This window comes from Rhinoraja longicauda, chromosome 31 (assembly GCF_053455715.1).
Source record: "Rhinoraja longicauda isolate Sanriku21f chromosome 31, sRhiLon1.1, whole genome shotgun sequence".
NCBI lineage: Eukaryota > Metazoa > Chordata > Chondrichthyes > Rajiformes > Arhynchobatidae > Rhinoraja > Rhinoraja longicauda.
The window spans coordinates 2,441,445-2,467,582 of record NC_135983.1 but is presented as its reverse complement, the minus strand read 5'-3'; the positions used below and the strand labels follow the sequence as shown (position 1 = coordinate 2,467,582).

Sequence of the window (26,138 nt, the reverse complement as noted above, 5' to 3'; positions counted from 1 at the left end):
TTGACATCCCTTAATAACTTTAAGGCTAATAATTCAGATTTAATTTCTGCACACTCTCAAAAACCTATACATTCTTCATTTTCTATTGGGGAAGCGAAATGTGAGGATTGGTGCTGTGCATCAATGGTGGAGGGAGGGACTCACCTGTTTGTGCATTGTGCGTTGCTTCATTTCCGGACTGTCTCCCTTGGAGGAGGACGACTGCTGTCGCAGCTTGGTGCCCGTGCTTGGCCACTCTGATGCGGACTGTATCCCACCTCCGCTGGAAGGCCTTGGATACTGAGCGGTGTTGAACATTAAGGCGGGCGGTGTCCTACCGCGTGCTGCAGGTGGGGGCTGATCTATTCGCCGCTGTGGGCCGGCACTGTTCTGGCGGGGTACTGACGGCAGGGGGATTTTCTCGTTCAGGGAAAGCTGCCTTCGTGTGAATTCTCCGGTGCGCCTGGCAAAGTCCTCCGTGCCCGTGTGGCCGTGGAACGGCGGCTTGTTGGCGGCCAGATCCTCGTTGTTACTATGCGAGCTAATGGAGCTGTGACACTCAGATCCCGAGTCGGCTACCCCACGCGGTGAGACTGGTATCCCTGCTGCCATCTGGTACACTGGGTTTTGAAAAGATAATGGTGCCAAGAGCTGAGGCCTTCCCGGCGCACCGTCAGCGTTGGGGGTGCCCGCACTTTGTCCAGGCTTTCGGCCAATGTGCCCAGGGCCGGGACCGCTCGGAGCTACGCTCTGCAGTCCTCTCGTCTGCCACATCGTCTGGATCGGCCCACTCGACCCCTGGCTGTCGTTAAGGTAATCACCCGGAGGGGGAATGTTTGTTGCACTCTCCAAACTGCGATTGTCTTGCAAGTCAACCATTGAGACACTCTTATTGCCATTTGGAATTTGTTGATCAGGTTCATTGGCCTCAGAGTAGCTGGAGCTGCGAGCTGGAGATGGCTGGACAGCTAAGGACCTTGTGACAAAAAACAGCTCCTTGTTTTCTGGGGTAGGAGAAGGTAACCTTGTACAGTCTAATAAACTGAAAGGGGAAGAAATCAGATAGAAATTCCAGAGTCTCACCAAATAATTCATCAACATGATTGACTTTAATTATTATAATCATCTAATCTACATTGCCAATCAGTTAAAAAAAAGAACATTTTTAAGATTCCCTGAACAGTGAAACAAATAAACAAACACATAACAGTGATTCTAATTCAAATGCATTACAATAGAAACTCTAAAAAAACTAAGCATTTTCAATGGATTTATCTCTTTAACATTATAACAAAAATCAGGTTAAATTTTAGTCATACAAATAACTATTTCCAAAAGCATGTGAACAGTTGACTTTCAGGAAACCTGCAACATCAGTTGTTCTCTGCAATTGATTACGTTATTTTATGATTATAATATTTTGATTTGATCTTTATTTTTACTTTTAGTTTTAGAGATACAGCGCAGAAACAGGGCCTTTCTGCCCACCGAGTCTGCACCGACCAGCGATCCCCGCACACACTAATGCTATCCTACACACACTCGGGACAATCTCCAATTAAACCAAGCCAATTAACGTACTAAATTATGTCTTTGGAGTGTGGAACGAAACTGGAGATCCCGGAGAAAACCCACGTAGATCACGGGGAGAACGTACCAACTCCGTACAGACAGCACCCGTAGTCAGGATTGAATCCGGGTCTCTGGAGCTGGAGCTCTGGAGTCTCTGGCTCTGCAACTGCGCCACCGTGCCGCTCAATTGGCAATTTTGTCCCTTCAATTGTGGCCACGATAATTCCTTTGGCTAAGTGGCTTGCTCTGTGTTCCACATCAGTTTGCTGTAGAATGCCACGGGGAGTAATCATACGCTGGCATCTAACTTGTGCAGTCAGGACTGGTGAGTACCCACCTACAAGGTTAACCAACCAGGAGAAGTACTGCATCCAATCCTGACCTTGTACCTCCATAGGTGCAGCCATCCTGATCAAACCTCACCCTTAACTCTGGTGACCAAGGGCCATCCATACACCATCCCTGACATTCTTGGCCTGTAATGGGTCAGATAACCCTGAGAACCCAACTTGGAGCAAGGGAGGAAATCAGCCATTTTAATTTTAACCCATCACCTTAATTTGACAAATAGCTAAAAGTTGTCCTGAAAGGATTAATAAGTAACATTCCATTTGCTGATCTGTTTTTAATTAATTGGTTAAACATCTGAAATATATAGTACTTTCGAATTGTTGTATGTCCCTGCTCAATTTTGCAAATATATTGAATTAACAGAATAGATACATAAAGATGCCAAACCTCATTTTAACAAGATCTGTAAATCCAGGTGAAATATCGCAATGCCCACAAATGATTGCCCTACCCTTGCTTTAGTTCTCTACTCAGCCAGCACCACACAGTAATATTTGGAAATAATTATTGTAAAAGTAAAACAAACTAACCAGTTCCATCTCAATTGCACTATCATATGAACTCAATAAAACTATAGGTTTTTCAGTGGATTTGTCTCCATAATCCGTGAAGACCAATTTAAAGTTTTAATAGTATAAATTACTGCCTCTGAAAATTTTCTAGATGTTGGTACTCCACAGTGGATATAAAATGTTTGGAAAGCAAGCAGAAAATATCTCACATGCTAGCCAAAATTCCTTGCTGTTATAAATTTGCAAACGATTAAAAAAAATGTTGTATAATCTCTAATTTAGTGCTAGAGTTTAAATTTACATATATTCTCAACAATTTATTCCCCCACCAACAGTGGGTAAATGTCAAGCATAGCTACAGCAGTAAATGAACAGATGTTGCTTATTGAATAATGGGATTATGAAATATATATTCTGCTTTCTCTACATTTCTCTTTTTTGGATTCCTCTGTCCTAGTGCATGCTTCAGTGCAAGGTACAAGTACTTGATTCAGTTGAAGGCATTTATTTTCAATTTGCTCCTGCCTTTTGAGAATTTTATTTACAGTTGCACAAATTTGATGTGCATTAGTTCTTTGTTACATTTCTGATGTTTGAAGGCTCTTATGCCCCATTTAATTAAGTGATAAGTTTGGTTTGGCAGGAGAGTGCAGATAATAAATAGATCTTACGTTCATTAAATTAGAAGTGGTAGGCAGAGTTATAGATGAAAGAAAACCTAAAGTGACAAAGATTGCTGTGAATACTCAGCAGGTGAATAATTGTACATAAAATGCAGGTTAAAATCTAAGCCTGCATCTGAAATATTAACTAGCCTGTTCTTTATTCAAACACTCATGGATCTGTTGAATACTTTAATGTATTTATTATTAGATAATACTTCTTAAGATTTTGTCAAATGCACATTTATAAAGCAATAACATTTATTTAATGCAGTTTTTTCCGAGGCTTTACCTGCCTGCCTACAGTGCATGTGGCAGACTTGATCATAAAAGGTTGAACTTTTAAAAGTCTATGGGATATAAATCTTATGTTTTAAAATATGAAGAATCACCAGCAAATAGTACACCACTGTACAGTCTGTGTACAGTTTCTAATACAGTATCATCCTTCCATTTTCCCAGAGATAGCAATTTATGGAAAGCAAATTCAAATCCTGTTATTGTCCATTTTAACCACACTGATCCTAATCTACACTTTGTTCTGTGATTTAACTGTTTTGATGATCAACTACTCAGATTAACTTCAATGGGATTTATTCACCTGGACATGAAGCGGATAAAACAACAGCTACAACAATTTGTGATAATGTTTTGACTCACCCACTAAGATCATTATCGATCACCATCTTCTGCAGCCCTGAAGATATGCTGCTGTTAGCGGGATTCGGCGTGGAAGTGCTCGGCTCGGAGGCTGATGCCACAGGTACAGCTCCTGGATTAGTCAGCACTGTATTGACGTCTCTTAAGATGCGGGGCAAGGGGCCGAGCTTTGCTGCAGTTGCCTGAAGAACAGACATATACAAATAAGTTATTTAGTGTGTAGGGAGGAACTGCAGATGCTGGTTTAAACCGAAGATAGACACAAAATGCTGGAGTAACTCAGTGGGTCAGGCAGCATCTCTGGAGAAAATGAATAGGTGACGTCTTGGCTCGAGACCCTTCTTCAGACTGGGTGCCGGGGGAAAGGGGAACGAGATATATAGATGGTACTTCGGTAACCCTTGCATCTCCTTTCTCTCTGTCCCTCCCCCACACTAGTCTTCATACTAGTTTTACTGTCATCCCTTGGAATTCCTCTGTTTACTGGTCACCTATCCCACGCCCAACAATGGGCCATTGTGGGCTCCACATTTCCTTGATTAGCGGTGCTTTTGCATATCTTCCATTCATTCCGTCTACATCTCTCATTCCCCTTTCCCCTGACATTTTGAGTTTAGACCTTCTCCACATTGATTGGCATAAGAGTGAACCATTTGAGCAGAAGGTAATGTATCTGTTTCACTATTCAAAGATGTTACTAATATTAACCAAGAAAAATCATGGTGCATAAGTAAAGTGTAGGAAGGAACTGCAGATGCTGGTTTAAACCGAAGATAGACACAAAAAGCTGGAGTAACTTAGCGGGTCAGGCAGCATCTCTGGGGGAAAGAATAGGTGAAGTTTCGGGTCGAGTCCCAAGAAGGGTCCAGCTTTTTGTGTCTATCTACATAAGTAAAGTGCTGTGCTGCTGAAAACCTTAAACTAAATCAGAAATATTATGAATGCTCTGCAGTTCTGACAGCATCTGGGGAGAGAAATGAAAGGTCATTATCTGAAATGTCGAGCATGTTTCTTTCTCCAGTCTGACCTGAGCATTTCCAGATTTTGTTGCAAAAATAACATATTGGCAGGAGAAATAGAAATGTATCTTTTGTCCCACAAATTAAGAACTCTAGTGTCACTTTATAACCCTCCCAAAATGTATAAGTTGAATTCTCAGCCATGCCTGTATAAACCATAACTTCAGTTATATATTAAAAGTTCAACAAAGCCTTGCATCCAGCTCCAGGAGTAACCTCTTTCAATTTAGGAAAAGATTGAAAAGTAAAGTGATGATCGCTGTGAAGCGAATTGTATGTAAGCAACTTCACAGTGACAGCTCATTCTTCATACATTGTGTTTATCTAACAAGCAGTCATTTCTTACAGACTGTTAGTTCTTGTTCTCAAATGAACTGCAGTGGCTTAGTTAAACCATGAACAATTTAGACCACTTCACAGCAACAATATTTTCTTAGCAGCTCAGACTAGGACAGATTTTTGAGACACAAGGAACTGCAGATGCTGGAATCTGTCATAGAACACAAAGTGCTGCACCAACTCAGTAAGTCAGGCAGCATTGATGGTGATATTTAATAGGTGATATAAATAGGTGATATTTTGGGTCAAGACCCTTCTTTAGTTTCCTGAAGAAGGGTCTTGACTTGAAACATTGCCTATCCATGTTCTCCGGAGATGCTGCCTGACCCGGTGAGTTACTCCAGCACTGTGTGTTCGATGACAGATTTGGTCTGAATGCAACATCCAATGACTAGATTAAATCTATTATATATCAATGTTTTAAACACAACCTGTAAGAATACTACATGAAAAAATAATTAATCCTTGGCCTCTTCTTGCCAGTTGTATACATTTCCAAGTAACCACTGGTTGTGAAAATTGCCAGTACAGCATTAAACTGTAATTCCACTCTCTTGTGAACAGTGGCATTGTCACACCTCAGCTGTGGATCACAACTCTCAGCTTATGACCAATTCCAGTTTTATTTCCCAATTATTTCCTACTTATGTGATTTTAACCATAAAACATTAAAATAATATCTACCCAGGCTGATTCACTGAAGCACCATCTCCACATTCCATTTTATTTACAGACAGCCTCAAATATACTGTGGTATCAAGCAGTGTATAACATATTTCATTTATAAAGTGCCTATAATGTGGTAGAAATGTCCCAAAACACCTCACAGAAGTGCAAACAAACAGCCAAATAGCTCAAAGCTCGTAGCTCGGACGTAGCCTCAATTACATCAGCATGACCATGCATAGACAATGTGACCGTTTTACCCAATAGTTGTACACAGTCCATCAAGGCCTGATGAATCTTCCAGTTGCTACCTACTTCATTTGGCTTTCACAACATGGCCTCCTTTACATTGACGAGAAGAACCATAGACTCCACAACCATTTCAACGACTACTTTCTCTCGGTCTGCCAAGGCCTGCTGGATCTTCAGGTTGCTAATCATTTTAGCTCCCACTTTAACTTCCAATTCCTATACTGACCTTTCTGCCTGGGTGTCCTCCATTGCCAGAGTGAGCCCATACTCAAACTGGAGGAACAGCCAAACCATATTGCACTTGGATTCCACGTGCAACCCAATGGTATCAACATCGAATTCATAATTTTTAGATAACTAACCAACAACTACCCTTTGTCCCACTTCTACCTCTCTTCCAGCTTTTTACCCCTTCCTGCAATGGGTGTAGGGTCCCACCCTGAAACGTCAACTGTCCACATTCTCCAGTGATGCTGCCTGACCCGCTGTTACTCCAACATTTTGTGTCATTTTAGTTCAAAGTATAAGCTATCAATATGAATATAACAAAATCTCTAACTTTAATTGCTTTAGCAAAAACATGCCAGAGAGCATGTATCTAATGCCATATAAAAGAACCCAGACCAAATGAAAGGTTAGGACTAAGTACTGTACCAATCTTAGGTGCTATGTTATTTAGTTTAGTTTAAAGATACAGTGCAGAAACAGCCCCTTCGGCCCACCGAGTCCGTACCAACCAGCGATCCCCGCACACTAACACTATCCTACACACTGGGGACAATTTACCATTTTACCAAAGCCAATTAACCTGCAAACGTTTGAGTGTGGGAGGAAACCGGAGGATCTGGAGAAAGCCCTCGCAGATCGCGGGGATCACTGTACAAACTCCGTACATACAGCATCCGTGGTCAGGATCAAACCCGGGTGTCTGACGCTGCGAGACATCAACTCTACCGCTACACCACCATGCCACCCCTCACCAATCTCAGGTGCTTTGTTATTTTTAAACTGATCAAGAAATAAACAGCTATCGGATTTAAATATTGGAATGAAAGTACACCTGTTCCATCTGCGAAACCACTTCCCAGAGCAGCGAATGTAGAGTGGAGAGTTCGCGGCCCAGATCAATGTAGCCTTCAAATCCTGCTGCATTTGAAATGGTTTCTGGATTGGAGATTTCCAGCAGGAATCGTTGCATGTTGGTCCACTCATGCTCAAGGAACTGATTCATGAAAGACATATATTCCTCCTTGCTACCAAACCTGTTTTTAAAACATCAACGTCAAAATTGTAATTATTATTCAGTAAATCTCAATGTCAATAGCAGATGCATACTTGATGTTACATTCAATTCAATAACATCAAAATCCAGAGATTTGGTGCTCAATTTGCTTTTCGGAAGTTAATTTTACCAAATTCATTTATAAACTTCAGATTCTGAATCTAACCAAATGTTTAAGTTAGACCTTAAATTAGAAGTGCTTAATAAACAGCTGGTCACTAAATTGATGTGTAGGTTTCCATTTTCTAACCCACTGCTTCTTAAACTGGTGAATGGTTCACCCAAGGGCAAATGAAATTATTTTGGGGTGAATGAAACTAGAGGGGTTCTCTAGTTAAAACATAGGAACATTTAGTCGAGGGTGAATGAGATTGTGTGATAAAGACTCAAGGGTGAATGACACTGAAATAGTTTAAGAAGCACTGTTCTAACCAAAGCTTCTTTAAGTCCACAAAATCCTTTCCAACTGTGACCATTTTTATCCAGAACTGATAGAAACTAATAGTTTAATCTGGATTTTTGCAAATGATGTTGGAAGACTTCAAAAGACTAGTTCTAACTAAAGATAAGATTACAGCAGAGAGCATGAGATAAAGCTTCAGATGTTATTGAGACACACCCGAGTTATTTTCTATCACTATCAGGATAAAAGCATCATAAATTATCAATAACCATTATCAAACGAAGAAATTGTTCCAAGTCTCACCAGATTCCACATTTACAGACCAGAGCAATGCTTTGATGGTCTCATTAAGGGTCATTGTTTGCCTCTGAAATGGAAGCACAGATGCTGGAAATAGCAGATCAGGAAACAGATTGTCAACCTTTCAGCCTTAACTCCCTTCATTAGAACTGGGAAAGAGGAAAATATTGGTTTATGTTGCAATTTAAAATCAAAATTTCTCTCTTTTCCAGTTCTAATGAAGGGTCTTTGAATTAAAATGTTCACTGCCTTGTTCCTAACCTACTGATTATTTCCAATTATTTTATTTCAAATTTCTACCATCTGCAGCTTCTTTTAATTTACATTTTATGTTTTGGTTTATTAATGTTATCCATACAATGTTGAGATTCATTGAAAATATTTTCATTTTGCTTAAAGCATGACAGTGAATACTCGGAATATTTTGGGCCATGCACTGGATTTGCTGATATTGAAATGATGTTGTTCACTGGTACATACAGTGCAAGGGACACTTAGAACAGGACACAAAGAGCTGGAGAAACTCTGAGTCAGGCAGCATCCCTGGAGAACATGGATAGTTCATGTTTTAGGTCGACACCCTTCTTCAGACTGATTATAGTGGGGGGAGGGGCGATGGGGGAAACTGGAAAAAGGGAGAGGCGGGACAGAGCGTGGCAGGTAATAATAGGTTGACATCGGCAAGGGTGGAACAAAGGCCAGAGATCAGAAAGGAAGGTGAGACAGGTTTGAAGATTTGCAGATTGTAAAGCCAGAGTGAAGAAAGTGCAGGGGGAGGGGTGAGTGGAGGGGAGAAAAAGTGGGAGTTCAGATGGGGCAAAGGGGAGGGAAAAGGGGGGGGGGGGCAGAGTTGTGTGGGAGAAGGGGGGGGGAGGTGCTGTTTATGTGTGGTTTCACTCTGGCAATGAAGGCTACCCAGGACAGAAAGGTCATTGTGGGAAACGGAGTTAAAATGATTAACAACCGGGAGATTCAGTTGGCCATGGTGAACCAAGTGCAGGTGTTCCGTGAAATGGTTGTCGAGTCTAAGATTGATCTCGATGACTTACAGGAGGCCATATCAGGAACATCAAATACAGTAGATGAGGTGAGAGGAGGTGTATGTGAGCCAGTCTCACCTGGAAAAACTCCCTGGATGGAGGTGAGGTAGGAGGTAAAGGGACATGTGTGACATCTCCTGCGCTTGCAGGGGAAAGTACCTAGGGAGGGGGTGGTTTGGATGGGAAGGGATGAGTGAACCAAGGAGCTGTCTCTGTTGAAGGTGGGAAGGGGTGGAGATGGGAAGATTGACAAGGTTGGAGTATGATGTGGTGGATGGTGGAGGCTGGTAGTGTGAAAGGTGAGGACCAGGAGAACTCTGTCCTTGTTCTGTCTGGGAAGAGGAAGGGCAAGTGCAGAACTACAGGACATTAAAGAGACGTGGGTGAGGGTTCCGTCTATGACAGAAGGAGGGAAACCACGGTTACTAAAGAAAGAGGATGTCCAAGAATGGAAAGTTTCATCTTGGGAGCGACGCAGTGAAGATGGAAGAATTGAGAGTAGGGAACAGTGTATTTGCAAAAGGCAGGGTGGAAGGACATGTAGTCCAGATAACTGTGGGAGAGAGTAGGTTTATAATGGACGTCAGTCGATAGTCTGTCCCCTGTGATGGTGACAGAGAGATTAAGAAAGGGGAGAGAGGTGTCAGAGATAGTCCAGGTAACTTGTTTAGATTCAGTGCAAATATTTTCATTTGGATTAAAACATTTCAGTGAATACTTTGGGCTATGTACTGAATTTACTGATATTGAAATGATGTTGTACACTGGTACAAACAGAGTGGCAGTGTGGAAGTTAGTAGTGAAGTCAACAAGTTCTGCATGCGGGCATGAGGCAGCCCTGATGGAATTCTCTGCTGCAGATAGCGTGGTGGAGATGACAGAATGGTTAAGTTACCAGCAGAGTAATCAGAGACTTGGACGAACAATAAAGACAGCCAGGTAAACATTCCACCACGGGAGCTGTGGAATTCAAACTTAATGTTGTAGAATTTTAAAACAAAAAAAGTCATATATATAAATATATATTTGAACATTTTCAAGGTAGGAAATCTGTCATCAGAGGTGCAACTCAAATCCTATCAATGTGGTTGACTTTTCAATGCCATTAAAATGACTGAGAAAGTCACTGTTTAAGGGCCATTGGACATGGACCATTCCAAATATAAATTGAAAAGAAAGTAATAGGATCTGAATCATTGTACATATTTAAGGCTGAGGTGTTTTGGTCTATAGGGGTGTCATGGATTATGGGGTACAGGTAATAAAATGGAGCTGAGGCCAGGATAACAGCCATGGTCCTCTGGAATGGTGGAGCAGATTTAATTACATGGCTCACTCCTGCTTTGGGTTATTATTTTCTTCTGCAATCCCTCACCCTGAAAAACCAATACGATAATTTGTTTGGTCATAATCATAGGAATCATAATGCAGCAAATTTCCCATGGATACAACTCCAAAGTTAAACCTATCTGCAGTAGAATGTGTTTAAATCCACAGGACTATATTCCTAGTGCAGATTCAGAATTCTCAAAAGCTGCACTTTGATCCGTCCCTCTGATCTCCAAATAAGTAGTTATAGCTTACTGAAAAACTCCTATAATCTACTATCCAGAAACACCAATGGTTCATTTTCTAATTCATCAGATAATATTTGTTGTGCTACCTTTTCACTCACTGGGCTCTAGTTCCCAAGCTCTCTTAAAACTCACCTGGGTCGCTGAAAAAATGTATTATATTTAACAACTAAAAGAATGATTTAAAAGTGCTAGAGTATTGATAGATACTAGACCAAGTGGACCTGTTGGGCAAAAACCTCTCCTGCATTGGTGCAGCACCCCCCCCCCCTCCCTCCTCTACTCCCCCTATCCCTCCCTCCTCCCCTCTCCCTCCCATCCCCTCCCCCACCCCCACTCCATCCCTCTCAACCCCCCTTATCCTCCCTCCTCCCTCCCTAGGAGATAGATTTAAACTCTAAGACGTGAAAAACTTTAAAAATATAACACCGATTTCAATGAAACTTCTTCCATTAGCACCAATGGTGACTAAGGTGGGCCTAAAATTGTTGCGCTATCATGTACCGTTTTGGCTGTACCTCAGGAACAAACAAACAAATGAGAGTTTTAGTATATAGATAACAGTCTGGTAGATCTGCTAGGCCAGGTTATTAGAGCTTTATTGTAGGTGGCTCCTAATCTAAGGTGAAGATCCAAGATAACAGGGTAAATTCAGCAAGTGTTTGACTTTGGAACACTGCTTGAACTGTGGGTACACAGGCATAGCGGATAAAGAATGTTTATGTCTGGCTTACCATGACCGTGCACATGTCTAGATATATATGCACAGACCCATGTGTGTTTGTGTGTGCGTGTGGATTGGTTTGCTTTTCCAGACATCTGAAGAATTTTAACCCGACGACTGTGTCACAATCCACAAGTTTCAAATTGAAGCCAGTAAAAAGACACTCACTTGGCAAAATTAGCTAAGTTCTGGGTAACCTTGGCAATTAGAGTCAGTGTTCTTGCTGTGCGGTCATCTGGATATTCCTGTAGGAGGTTGAAGAGAGAAGGGGACATGATGGCAGGGCAGAGGAAGCGCAGGAAGAGGGAAGCACTGATTAGTCTTTCACTGATGTCAGGTCGCCCTCGGTTGCTACACTCCTGTCTCCACGATGCAAAGACTTCCTTCAGTTCTCGTGGAAATACGCTGTTGAATAATCAATTTGTTGTAGTGAAATGAAATTATTGCTCTCCATGTCTCGTGTTAGCAAGGTCTTTAAAGTTAGGACAGTCATGCTATTTCAACATTATTTTAATTACTAAAATCCTTCTGCAGTTGCAAATGAATGCAAAGGTTACAATAATGAATATGAAATATATACAGAAATTGTTCTTATATAGGGTTTATGACAACTAACTTTCATGAGCACCAATAATTCTGTCATAATTGAAAAGCTCCAGTGGAATCCTATAGTATTAGCTCAATTTTTGAACAAGATTATCTGAAATTTGCTATTTCTTTCACGAACGGCAGCTCTGGCAGGAATCTGTTTTTGTACAGAATAATTATGGAATCATCATTTCAGATATAATAATCACGATAATAGGTTTTATTCTCATATCATTGAAATAAAGGAAGAAATCCATTCTAATTATGATTATATATGTTAGATTTTGCATGACGGCAAAATTGGTTAAACAGAAAATGACAATGGTGCAGTTACACGATTATTTTTAATAGATAATTATTTGCCAAACTTGCATTTAACAAAAATTGTAACTGCATATTTAAAAAAATTGAACCATATATCATCACATGAATTTTAAAATTATGAATATTTCAAGTGTTCGAATTTACTTGGAAATTGAAGGAATATTTTAGAGCTCAACTTTAAAATTGGCTGATTGGTAAATCTTTTCTCTTAGAAATGTACATCTCTTGGCAATTGCAAGTAAAGATAAAATATTTGTATCTGATACGATGTATACAGCCCTATGTAGAACACACAGCCGGAATTGAGCCTTTCATGTCAATGTTCAATAGTAGATCTTGGTATCAGTATGAAGCATTGGGTCGCAGCAATGACAAATCTACTTTCGTAATGATACATGCCAGTTAAAAAGCACAACATTCAACAACCAAGCTTCCCAGCAAATATAGTTGCCTTCAATGGTCAACCTATAGTGCCAGTATTAATGCAATTTGATGGTCTTCGAAATTATTTCGAATCGTATTCGATTGCGATTTGAAAAATAGCCAATGTTGATTCGCCATAAGATATGATTTGTCTAAACTTCTGATTTATAATTTAAGCTGCTAAACCATGATGCTATGCAGTCAAAATACAATAATTTATCAATCATATGAAATGTAAGATTATGAATGCAAAACAGTCAGATTAATTTACAATCTCAATTACTATCCATTGATTTTTGGAATGAATTTTTCAGAAAAATATGTATCAGCAGTTTTCTAATGATTAATGAAAAGTTAAAAATACATGATGTTTAGTGCAGGTTCTGTAATGCAGCATGATCCTATATTTTAATATGTGCATTCAAACTATGCCAAAGTGCAGGTGACCAATATTTTCAACTGAAAGGCAGAGATGCTCCTGGCAAACAGGTTTGGACATGAATTATGTTCTATATATAGATGCTGCCTAATGAGGGATTCTTCCACGATTTATTTCAGATTTACTGCTTTCAGTTTGTTGGTTTACATGGTCATTTTAAATCTGTGTAAAGCAGCAGAGAAATTTATAACTGCAAGGACAACCATTTGTTCTTCACCAGCCAGCCCTACATCCTAGCTCAGTCTGGAGCTCAATAGCTACACAAGAAAATAAGAGCAGCTGTCATTTAGCTTATTTTCCCAGGCCACCTCAGCCAACTCCACCTTCATACTATCACAATTATCCTCAAGTTAAAGACAGTGGTTTTGGCCCTGTGGTGTTCACCCTCAATCTGCTTGTGGAGTTTGTATAGGAAGGAACTGCAGATGCTGGTTTAAGCCCGAAGAAGGTTTTTGAGTCTGAAGAAGGGTCTCGACCAGAAACGGGTCTGAAGGGTCTTGACCCGAAATCTCACCTTTTCCTTTTCTCCAGAGATGCTGTCTGAGCCACTGAGTTACTCCAGCTTTTTTCCTCTATCCTATTGTGCAAGTGTTTACTGCCTTTTGAAGTTCTTTGGCTGTTTGGGTCTGCAGGAAAGTTGAATGGTCTTCTGCTTGTGGAGTTCTATCAGATTGTGTTTACTACTTTCAAAAGGAGGATCTTTAACAAAGAGTTCTCTATTCATTCTTCCTCATGACCAAATCTAGAATAGCCTGTTCCTGAGTAGGTTCCATAATCTACTGCTCTAAGTTGCCATCCTTCATGCACACCATGATTTTTCTTCTGTGATTTCCCTTGCTGGCTTGGTTTGACCAGACAATGTGTAGATTAAAATCTCCCTTGACAATTGTTGTTGCGTGGGTTACTGAAGTGGGTGTTATTAACCCCCAATATTGATCGGAAATCCCTTAGTGCCAGGGGCTTAGATGGGGCAAATTAAAACAATACATAATGGTCCAACTAGAAATGGGGCTGTACAACACCTTATACTGGAGAATGAGCCTGGCTAGGTGACTGGAGTTTTGAGGGGCAGCATTGTGACCTTAATTCCCTCAATTATATGATAGTTACGATTACATAGTTATAGATCATATAGTTATGATTATATGATAGATAACACCGGTCCTCTTGTGAAAGTGCTAAATTGGGGGGAAGACTAATGACACCAAGATGAGACAGGAACTGGAAAAAATAGATTATGGGTACCTGGTCCAGAGTGAATCTACATCTGACATGTAGGAATCTTTCAAAAGGTCAGTTGATGAGAGTTCAATCATACAGACATTGTGGGCCAAAGGACCTGTTGCTGTGCTGTTCTATGTTAAAATAGGATGACAATGGTGTTTAAACAACTCTTGCAGAGGACCATAAAGATAGAAAAAAACTACCTGCAGGGTATTTTTACTGAATAATGGAATTAGTGAGCTGTTCTAACAGGTACAGTTAAAAAAATCAAATCCACCTTTCAATGCATCTGCCCATTATCTTTTTCACACTAAAATAGAAACATAGAAAATAGGTGCAGGAGTAGGCCATTCGGCCCTTCGAGCCTGCACCGCCATTCAATATGATCATGGTTGATCATCCAACTCAGTATCCTGTACCTGCCTTCTCTCCATACCCCCTGATCCCTTTAGCCACAAGGGCCACATCTAACTCCCTCTTAAATATAGCCAATGAACTACCCTCTGTGGCAGAGAATTCCACAGATTCACCACTCTCTGTGTGAAAAAAAACTTTCACACAGAGAGTGAAAGTCCCCATCTTGGTCCTAAAAGACTTCCCCCTTATCCTTAAACTATGACCCCTTGTTCTGGACTTCCGCAACATTGGGAACAATCTTCCCGCATCTAGCCTGTCCAACCCCTTAAGAATTTTGTAAGTTTCTATAAGATCCCCCTTCAATCTTCTAAATTTCAGCGAGTACAAGCCGAGTCTATCCAGTCTTTCTTCATATGAAAGTCCTGCCATCCCAGGAATCAATCTGGTGAACCTTCTATGTACTCCCTCAATGGCAAGAATGTCTTTCCTCAGATTAGGAGACCAAAACTGTACGCAATACTCCAGGTGTGGTCTCACCAATGCCCTGTACAACTGCAGCAGAACCTGCCTGCTCCTATACTCAAATCCCCTCGCTATGAATGCCAACATACCATTCGCTTTCTTCACTGCCTGCTGCACCTGCATGCCTACTTTCAATGACTGGTGCACCATGACACCCAGGTCACGTTGCATCTCCCCTTTTCCTAATCGGCCACCATTCAGATAATAGTCTGCTTTCCTGTTCTTGCCACCAAAGTGGATAACCTCACATTTATCCACATTATACTGCATCTGCCATGCATTTGCCCACTCACCTAACCTATCCAAGTCACCTTGCAGCCTCCTAGCATCCTCCTCACAGCTAACACTGCCCCCCAGCTTCGTGTCATCCGCAAACTTGGAGATGTTGCATTCAATTCCCTCGTCCAAATCATTAATATATATTGTAAATAGCACTTAAGCACTCTGGGATGCAGCCTATCTGGCCCTGGGGATTTATCGGCCTTTAATCCATTCAATTTACCTAACACCACTTCCCGACTAACCTGGATTTCACTCAGTTCCTCCATCTCATTTGACCCCCGGTCCCCTGCTATTTCCGGCAGATTATTTATGTCTTCCTTAGTGAATAGATGGAAACTGCTTTAAATATGAAGTAGGCTCCCAACTGTGTTTCAGTGTGTTTCTACAATGTGTCACATCAATAGGCAACCAAGTTTTAACAAAGCATGAAAGCTGCAAAGCCGCAAGCAACACTAAAAACTAGCTGATAAGTGGTTCAGTGAATTAAGTGAAACAAATTTTTTAATTGACCCTTTCTGATTTTCCCGGTTAGAATAGACATATTGTGATTCAAATTTGTCTTTTATTTTAACCATTGACCCCATCCATACTTCATGCTGCCTCGGACAGGCACCAGCATACACTCCCTACTGCAGTCAAATCTCCCTACTACATCAGTCTGAAGAAGGGTGTCAGGGGTTATGGGGAGAAGGCAGGAGAATGGGGTTAGGAGGGAGAGATAGATCAGCCGTGATTGATTGGCAGAGTAGACTTAATGGGACGATTGGCCTAATTCTGCTCTTATTATTTATAATCAAAACATCACCTATCCAATTTTTCGAGATGCTGCCTGACCCACTCAGTTACTCTAGCATTTTGTGTCTATCTTTGGTGCAAACCAGCATCTGCAATTCCTTTTTTATTACAACTCAATCAAAGACTTGTCCCATCCAGTCATTCCTCCTTCTCACTGCTCACGTCCAGCAGAATGTACAGAAACTTGAAGCACCACCAGACTCAGGAACAGCTTCCTCCCCTCTGTTATAGACAATAGACAGGAGTAGGCCATTCGGCCCTTCGAGCCAGCACCACCATTCAATGTGATCATGGCTGATCATTCTCAATCAGTACCCCGTTCCTGCCTTCTCCCCATACCCCCTGACTCCCCTATCCTTAAGAGCTCTATCTAGCTCTCTCTTGAATGCATTATCATGCTTCTGAACAGTCCTTTCATGGCTTAGAGTTCTGTCTGATTCACCTCTACACCATTGTAGACATAAAATGCTGGAGTAACTCAGTGGGTCAGGCAGCATCTCAGGAGAGAAGGAATGGGTGACATTTCGCGTCACAATGGGTCTACCCCATTGTGTTCATTGGACTTTGTCTATGGAGCAATGCTAAGATGCGCTACAATGCTGAGAACTATATTCAGCACTCTGTGTCTTTCCCTTTGCTCTACCTATTGTACTTGAGTTTGACTTGATTGTATTTCGTCATACAGCACGGAAAGAGGCCTTTCGGCCCAACTTGCCCATACGGACTAAGATAGCCCATCTACTCTAGTGCCAACTACCTGTGTTTGGCTCATCTCTCTCTAAATCTTTCCTATATCCACTTATGTATGGTATATCAGATCTATTTGGATAGCATGCAAAACAAAGCTTTTCACTGTACTTCAAGATTCCTGACAATAATAAATCTAAACCAAAACAGTAAACTGAAAGATAGAAGTAATACACATTTATTATTTTCTTTCAGGAATTAACAATTACTAATTGATTATTGGTTTAATAATTTCAACATGATTTATGGATGAGAGATTGACGCTGGAGTTTCAAGACTTTCTCCTGATGCGGATTAAATTTTCAATGTCCTCTTGCAACTTTCCTACTGTGACTAAAGTACTTAAAAATGAAAGCAAGGATACTGCACGGATATAAACCAATATTTTATTTAATTCCGATGATTGCTGATTATACAAATTGAAAACCATTTCCAAGCAAAACAAAGATTAAACAAATTAATTGATGTTTGTAAATGAAAATAGGCTTGGTAATCAACATATGATGCCTTTCAGTCTAAATGCACAGCTGTTGCTTAACGCAAGTTAAAAAGGAATGAAAAACAAAATGAAAATTTGTATAATTGCCAACTGAAAGCATTGGGAACATTACAGATCCAGCCCTTCATTGCAACACAGATTTATATTTCTGAGCAAAAACCATGGACCTGGAACGTTAACTCTTTCCTACTCCTTAAAAGCTGCCTAACAAATTGAAAATTTCCAGCATTTTGTACTTATATTTCCTTTCTACGACCTTGACTGATTTACCATTCATTTTCTTAAGATATTTAAAGAACTAGCTAAAAACCTCCAGCGGATGGTAAAAAGGAACACAGAGAAGGTGATCTCCACTGAAGTACAATGCAATTACTAACCAGTAAGAGTTAATGATCTTGCAAAATGCCAGCTCACAGCACATTTTCAGGTTGCTCTGATGCTCAGAGAGGTCTCCTGATGAGCATTTGTTTGGGTCCACCTCACAATTTTCATCTGATTCATAGAGAGCCTTGATGAACTCCCCTGTCGAAAAGAATAAATAATCACACTTCGCACGTAAATCACACTTTAAATATATAAATATATTTATATTTTAAAATTCTGCTTTATTCCACAATCATTAATTGCATGGGATATTTAAGCACAACATGCTTTTGGGATTTAGTTTAACCCAGTTGAGTAGAAGACATTATTATCTACAGCTGAAATGGTAAGAAACAGAGATACTGAGAAAATCGGCTGCACCAGAAATCTGTCATATTCGAAAAGGGCAATGGTAGATCACAAATGGGAGTTCAAGACACAAATAATATCCTACATTTCCAAAGATACAGCCTAAACATTTTCAACAGCATGTTGTTATTTGGCTGACTATTCAGCATTATTTTGGGGATCAAAAGTGAATCACACTTCATTTCCAGCCCCCCATTTGTACCAAGTGCATCCTGGAGATACTTCTGTCCAACCAGCTTCAGATACTCCTCTATTGCTTTGGTTGCCAAGGTGTTCTCCCGAAAAATTAGATGCTCATTGTCCCCACAACGATCAACTTCAGACATCATCAAATCTGTCAGGAAATCCTGTAAAAGAAAATCGTAGAGCTGAAGTGATCAAACCGTTATTTGGTAAACATTAATTAAATTCATCTACATTTTACTGCAGTATTTATCTCAGAAAACATTGAAATACCATTGAGACTTGCACTGCATTTTAAATCTTTTTTATTACGAAGGATAATAAAATCACTGGAAACTTATACATTATGTTTTTGACAACTGCTTAAATTGTTCTACCAGTTTGATCACATGATGATTACATACCTGACAACAAAGCAATAAAAAAAACTGAAGAAAATTATAAATAAAGAGTAAAGTTTATAAAGCAGATAAGGTTTGTCTAATGCATGATCAATACTGCATTTTACTATTTCTTTTGAGGGCAGGTTAAGCAAACATGTATTTGTTTTTTATTGAGCAGGCCTGCTGTCACTTTCTAATTTGTACTGAATGCATTCGAGGCAATGCCAACAATGTGCAGCTTCTCAATCCACCCATATATCTTGTGTCTGCCGTTCTTGGCTCCCGTTCTCTGTATTAAGAATCTCAATCACCCGAAATGTGGTGTTGCTAAATTCTTCGCACTATTCAGATCTCTGGATTAGACAATAGACAATAGGTGTAGGAGGAGGCCATTCGGCCCTTCGAGCCAGCACCACCATTCAATGTGATCATTCTCAATCAGTACCCCGTTCCTGCCTTCTCCCCATACCCCCTGACTCCGCTATCCTTAAGAGCTCTATCTAGCTCTCTCTTGAATGCATTCAGAGAATTGGCCTCCACTGCCTTCTGAGGCAGAGAATTCCACAGATTCACAACTCGCTGACTAAAAAAGTTTTTCCTCATCTCAGTTCTAAATAGCCTACCCCTTATTCTTAAACTGTGGCCCCTTGTTCTGGACACCCCCAACATTGGGAACATGTTTCCTGCCTCTAATGTGTCCAACCCCTTAATAATCTTATACGTTTCGATAAGATCTCCTCTCATCCTTCTAAATTCCAGTGTATACAAGCCTAGTCGCTCCAGTCCCGCCATTCCGGGAATTAACCTAGTAAACCTACGCTGCACGCCGTCAATATATCATCCATTAGCATATATTCGTCGATATTAATGCCCCCAATGACTTTATATTTTATTCTGGTTCTCGTCATACATTTTCCAGGACTGAATTTCATATATTATATGAAACTATATATTATATGAAACTATATATGATTGTATTAACACACATCCCTTGAACAAATGAAGTAGGAAGGAACTGCAGATGGTGGAGTAAACCAAAGAAACACACAATAAGCTGGAGTAACTCAGTGGGTCAGACAGCATCTCTGGAGAAAAGGAATAGTTGACGTTTCGGGTTTAGACCCTTTTTTAGAGTTCTTCAGAGTCCAAAGAAGAGTCTTAACCCAAAACGTCACCTATTTTCTCCACAGATGCTGCCTGACCCGCTGAGTTACTCCAGCGTTTTGTGTCTATTTTCGGCTTGAACAAGCGAAGTTTGAGAAAGATATCCTTCCATTTATTTAAGTGGACAGCAGAAGGCAAAGATAAATTATGACACGGACTCGTAAACAAGATAAAAATGTCAAAAAAGCCCACCACAATTCTTGACAGCCTAATATTTTAATGTACACACAACACCATCCTAAGAGTTTTGAGTGGCAGGCTTGTTAGAATTCATTCAGCCGCTCAACATTGAAGAGTGTGTACGCTGGTATTCCTGGAAAAATGGTTTCCATTTTTGTGAATCATGAATACATTGCATAGCAAAAGACATCAACCTTTTCTCTTCCAATAAAGATGAAACAAATTGACAGAACTACGTTTGATCTTTATTGGAAGAGCAACCAAGGGCAAACCGAAGCATTTGTAAGCTTTCCATATAACTTGATTTCTTGATTTCTCCAGTGCATTCAACACCATCCAGCCGGGGCTTCTGGGGGGCAAGTTGGAGCGCACAGGAGTGGATCACCACCTCACATCCTGGATTCTGGACTACCTCACCAACCGACCACAGTATGTGAGGACAAAGGACTTGGTCTCAGACAGGGTGGTCTGCAGCACTGGGGTTCCGCAGGGAACAGTTTTGTCCATTCTTGTTCACCCTGTACACTGCGGACTTCAGGCACAGCTCTGCAGACTCCTATCTACAGAAGTTCTCTGACGACTCTGCCATCATCGGCCTCACAGGCGACGAGGACAGGGCGTACAGAGAACTGATCAAGGAGTTTGTGGACTGGTGCCAGCGGAACCGCCTCCGGATCAACGCGGGGAAAACCAGGGAGATGGTGGTAGATTTCCGCAGGCGCAGCCAGGTCCCCCCGACACCGGTGAACATCCAGGGAATGGACATCGAGAGGATGGATTCTTATAAGCACCTGGGTGTCTACCTCAACAATAAACTGGACTGGACCGAAAATACCAATGCGCTATACAAAAGGGCCAGAGCAGACTTTATCTGCTGAGGAGACTCATGCCCTTTGGAGTGCAGGGGGCACTCCTAAGGACCTTCTACAACACGGTGGTTGCATCGGCCATTTTCTATGGAGTGGTCTGCTGGAGCAGCAACATCTCAGCGGCGGAAGGGAAGAGACTTGACAAGCTGATCAGGAAGGCCAGCTCTGTCCTGGGTTGCCCCCTCGACTCAGTGCAGGTAGTGGGAGAGAGGAGGATGATGGCAAAGTTAACATCGCTGCTGGACAACGACTCCCACCCCATGCAGGACACTGTCACTGCACTGAGGAGCTCCTTCAGTGACAGACTCCTTCACCCCAAGTGTGTGAAGGAGAGATATCGGAGGTCCTTCCTTCCCGCTGCTGTGAGACTGCACAACCAGCACTGCTCCCAGCAGACCAGTCAACAATAACAGTTAAGAACACACAAAAAACTGATGACAATTTATCCTTGTCTTTACTTTTATTTATAATGTCTTGCTATCCACTTTGCTGCTGTAACACTGTAAATTTCCCCGGTGTGGGGCGAATAAAGGAATATATTATTATAATATATTATTATTATAACCTACAGACCGTTTCCAAAAGGGCATTGATTACATTAAGTTTTCACGTGTTCACATTGCTGAAATATAATGCTGAAATGTGGACTGAACACACAAAACATTTTAAGCCCTGGGTTCATGGCCGATAGGATCAGAAGAGTAACATTTACTGCAAGCGAGCTCTCCCATTTATTTCCGTAATGGTCCCGTTCATCATCATTTAGCTGCCGCTGGCAGGAAAGAGGTGGTTAGGGCATTCAACACATTTGCACGATTAGGTATCAGTAGGCAATATCCAAGATAATTAAAATGCTTTATAAGTTTTTTCTTCCTTTCCTGAGACAGATGCCTTTTTGTAGAATTTCAGTCACTAAAGCAATCAGCTGAGAACTAATGAAATTCACTCAGCAGAGACAAATCATGGTGACATGCAAATCTAAGATGTGAACTGATTCACATATATTGTGGGGAGCCAACTCATATTAATTTGAGCCACATGATCTATGTTTAAGACATGGCCTTTCCATACTTAAGTAGAAATTAACAGTGGATAGAGCTCAAGTATAATAGGCGGAGACTAATATTAATGCGAGGACCATAAAAAATAAAGCATTTTTAAATAATAGCTTTCTGATGGGCAGATGTGATCAGCTTTTAAACAGGGGACATCTGTTTTAATATGGAACCAAGTAATCCAATGTAACAAATATAGCCTTTAAATTACAGATCATTCGATCTCATGATAGGTCAAATGTTATTATCGATCTGAAGTGATAAAAAAGATTTATAGTTTTCCTGGTCTTTGGAAAAATTCAATTACTATGTCATGCTTAATTTTCATTCTGAACTGCTATTATTGTACGAAGATATACTTTGCATTACGATGTGTGAAATCTGATAATATATTTTTTCAACATTTCACAACAACTAACTGCTGAAAATCATTAGTTTATGGTGAGCATATGCACACATTTTTTAGCATAATACACATTAATCCACGTTAATCACTGAACTGCAAAAATGGATAGGACCTTAAATCATTAGTCATGGGAGGAAAAAGTTCCCTTTGGCCTCTTAAAACGAAGTTCAGACAGAAACAAAAGTGTGCAAAAGCTCAACTCCAAATTAACACAGCTACCATGAATTTTTAATTGTTTTCTTAGTTCATATTGGAAACATTTATTCAACAACAATGCAATCACCGTGTTTTGTTTTCAATTATGATGACAAATCTAGTAAAATAATAACTCGCTTTAAAAGAATTCTAACACAAAATGTACGAATGACGCATTAGGCCGAACAGAAAGATCAAGAATAGGGTGAAGCCAATTGCTAGTGTTCCTGGAGCATTGGCATTACGGTTATTCAATCTGTTTGCTGCAATATTATGTAAACAGCATTTGTGTTTTTTAAATAAATCTTTGAATTTGGAAGATAAACCAGCTGTGTAGCAGCACCAAGAAACCTTTCCAAACTGCCAACCTGAATAATATTCAAGCCGTTTCACTCCATGCCATTAAAAATAAATGAGTCTACATATTGTTTAAAATCACACAATGGTATTGCAAACAATTTTCAGGTTGCGAATGCAACAATATCACATGCTGAGTTTAAACTATAGTTGCAACAAATACTACCAATGCAGAAGGTTGTTCCACAAGCAGTGCCTTTACTGTTGTTGCCGTACCAAGGTCCCCAAAGAATAGCCTTTCGGATGACACAAAATGCAGGCAGCATCTCGGGAGAGAAGGAATGGGTGACATTTCGGGTCGAGACCCTTCTTCAGACTGATGTCAGGGGAGGGGGCGGTACAAAGATAGGATGTAGTCGGAGACAGGAAGACTAGTGGGAGAACTGGAAAGGGGGAGAGGATAGAGAGGGACAGAAGGACTATCTGAAGTTAGAGAACTCATAGTTCTCATAGAACTCATAGAGAACTCTGGGGTGTAAACTGCCCAGGCGAAATATGATATGCTGTTCCTCCAATTTGCGCTGGGCCTCACTATGACAATGAAGGAGGCCCAGGACAGAGAGGTCTGATTGGAATGGGAGGGGGAGTTGAATTGCTGAGCCACAGGGAGATCAGGTTGGTTAAGGCAGACTGAGCGAAGGTGTTAGCCTTTGGGATGAGGTGGCATGCCACCAAATTCAGCAACAATCAATAGTTTCCGGGAATGACATGGGGAGATGTGAAGCGGGAGATAAAGAAGTTAAGAAATAAATAGGTTTTAGTTAGAGAACAACAAAAGAACATGACTTTGTTTTACACATGTTTTGAAGCACACTTCGTTCATTTCCTGTGGGCGCCCAGTGGCATCGGCCTAACGAGCTCTTCAAGCAGTTTTTTTTTCTCTGATCTGAGATGAAAACATTGCCAGAATTCACATGGCGCTGATCATTATAGCTTTGGAAAGAGCTGACAAAGGGTTTTGGAAGCAGGAATGAGACATAAATCAGGAATTTTTGCAAAACCAATTCAGCCAATCTACAATTTATGCTAATCTTAACAGAATGTCAAGTCCACAGACTGAAAAAGAGATATTCCATTTTTTTGTCTCCTTCATTCCTCGGAGAAACAACATGACTACAGATGTTAAGGGAAAAAATAACAAGGCAAAACTAGTAAAAGTGACAAGTGGCACAAACGGTGTCTTTTGAGTTGAAATTTTGAAAATTGCTTTTATCAAGTTTCCAAACGCAACAAAGCCAATTACTGTTCCTAATTTTTCCCGACCTCTCTTGTGCTAACAGTAAGATGCTTACAGGTAAGGGTAAGTTTTCAAAGGAAGGGATGGAAAAAAAATGTTAAAACTTTCAAGTGAAAAAGCCAGACCTCCACAACTGTGCTGCACACACATGGGTGAGTGAGACACGGAATAGGTAAGATTAGAAGGATTGACTGTTCCCTTCCATCTTAGGCAAAACAAACACAGATGTACAGCTGTTCTCTCAAGTAAAGCTGTATAATATATTTGTCATTTCTACAATAGTACAATGCAACTGATTTTAAAGAATCCCTAAGTGTGTCACATTCACCATAGCCTCTAGATGTATCAGTATAAATTTCATTATTGCCCATCAACTGATACAACTCACCAACACATGCTGCATTCTGTGGTGATAAATCTAGTACATTGTAGGCTGGATTTTTTCATAGCTTTGCTCGTTTGCAAACTTCCAAAACATACTGGGGATGGTAGTGTGGATATTTACAGATACCCATGCAGACACGTGGAGGCAGGTCACGCAGAGTAACAGCATGAGTGAGGATGAAGCTTATTTCCACCATTAGTAAAGAGTTGGTGATTGTTGTGATATAGCAAGGACTATTTTGTTATATCACAAGGATGACTTTATTTGCCCGCGTAGCAACATGTATATGTGGGAATGACGTAAATGGGCAAGGCACTCTGGTTCCAGGTGGCCGTGAAATAAACTGAGCCTTGATTTATGCTCGGCTTCAAACCCCTAAACATGTGTACTTGTGGTCATTCCAGAGTCATAACAACGGTATAACAGATATCGGACCACGAAGTACATGGTGGCAGTGGTGGGATCCACTGAACAAGAACATGACTGCAATCTGAAGAAGCTGTTGGAGATAGCGTCCCGGGAAGGACTAGCTTTCAACAGTGCAAAGTGCGTCGAGAAGGCTAAGTCTATCAACTTCTTCGGGACAGTCTATTCAGATACAGGCATCAGACCAGATCTTTGTAAGGTGAAGGACATTCACATGATGCCAACACCACAGGACAAGGAAGATCTGCAACGGTTCCTGGGGATGATGAATTTTTTATCGCCCTACATCCCAAACTATGCTGACCAGGCCGCCATCTTGAGGGATTTACTGATGAAAGATGTTCCATTCTTGTGGCAAGACCACTAGATGGCGTTCCGTAACCTGAAGAGCAGCATACAGGAGGAATCTGTCCTCCAGTACTATCGCCCAGATGCTCCTGTCACCCTCGAGGTAGATGCGTCATTGAAAGTAGGAGCATGCCTTTCGCAGCAAGGACGGCCTGTTGCGTATGCTTCGAAAGTTCTGTCTTCATGCCAGTCCAACTACTCTAATATTGAACGCGAGACTCTTGCCTTAGTCTTTGGAATCACAAGGTTTCATACGTACCTATTTGGGCGAGATTTTAAAGTGCTGACAGATCACAAGCCTCTTGTCTCTATCTGTGGCAAACCATTCACAAGTGCCCCATCAAGGGGTTGCTCATCAAGGTGCAAGGATACAACTTCACCATAGGGCACAGACCTGGGGCAGAGATGATCGTTGCTGACACTCTCAGCAGACTGCCCAATCCGCAGAAGACAGAGAGCATAGATCTTGATGTACATGTAGAGAGTATCTTCTTCGACAACTTCGGCAAACTAAAAAAAGAGGAGCTGCAGACAGAAACTTGTCGTGACCCTATACTGCACATGGTCATGTAGTATATTCATTCCGGATGGCCGGCGGCCATGCAGGAGATACCTGCTGACCTGCGGCCCCCTACTGGCCTTTTCGAGACGAATTGGGCATGTCAAATGGGGCCATATTCAAA

General features: G+C 41.0%; 1 protein-coding gene across 7 annotated transcripts in view; it reads right to left on the bottom strand.

Moving 5' to 3' along the window:
- Positions 1 to 26,138, bottom strand: part of LOC144608514 (disabled homolog 2-interacting protein-like) — a 588,412-nt gene that overhangs the window by 45,768 nt on the left and 516,506 nt on the right. For 6 of the 7 annotated variants that reach the window (XM_078426375.1, XM_078426377.1, XM_078426378.1 and 3 more), the window contains 6 exons: positions 18,470 to 18,614; positions 17,913 to 18,057; positions 11,504 to 11,740; positions 7,073 to 7,274; positions 3,737 to 3,918; positions 145 to 1,021 (listed from right to left, as the gene is read on the bottom strand). In XM_078426375.1, the coding sequence (XP_078282501.1) occupies positions 145 to 1,021; positions 3,737 to 3,918; positions 7,073 to 7,274; positions 11,504 to 11,740; positions 17,913 to 18,057; positions 18,470 to 18,614 (1,788 nt within the window). The remainder of the gene's footprint in view (positions 1 to 144; positions 1,022 to 3,736; positions 3,919 to 7,072; positions 7,275 to 11,503; positions 11,741 to 17,912; positions 18,058 to 18,469; positions 18,615 to 26,138) is intronic. The other variant, XM_078426376.1, reaches the window with a different exon arrangement.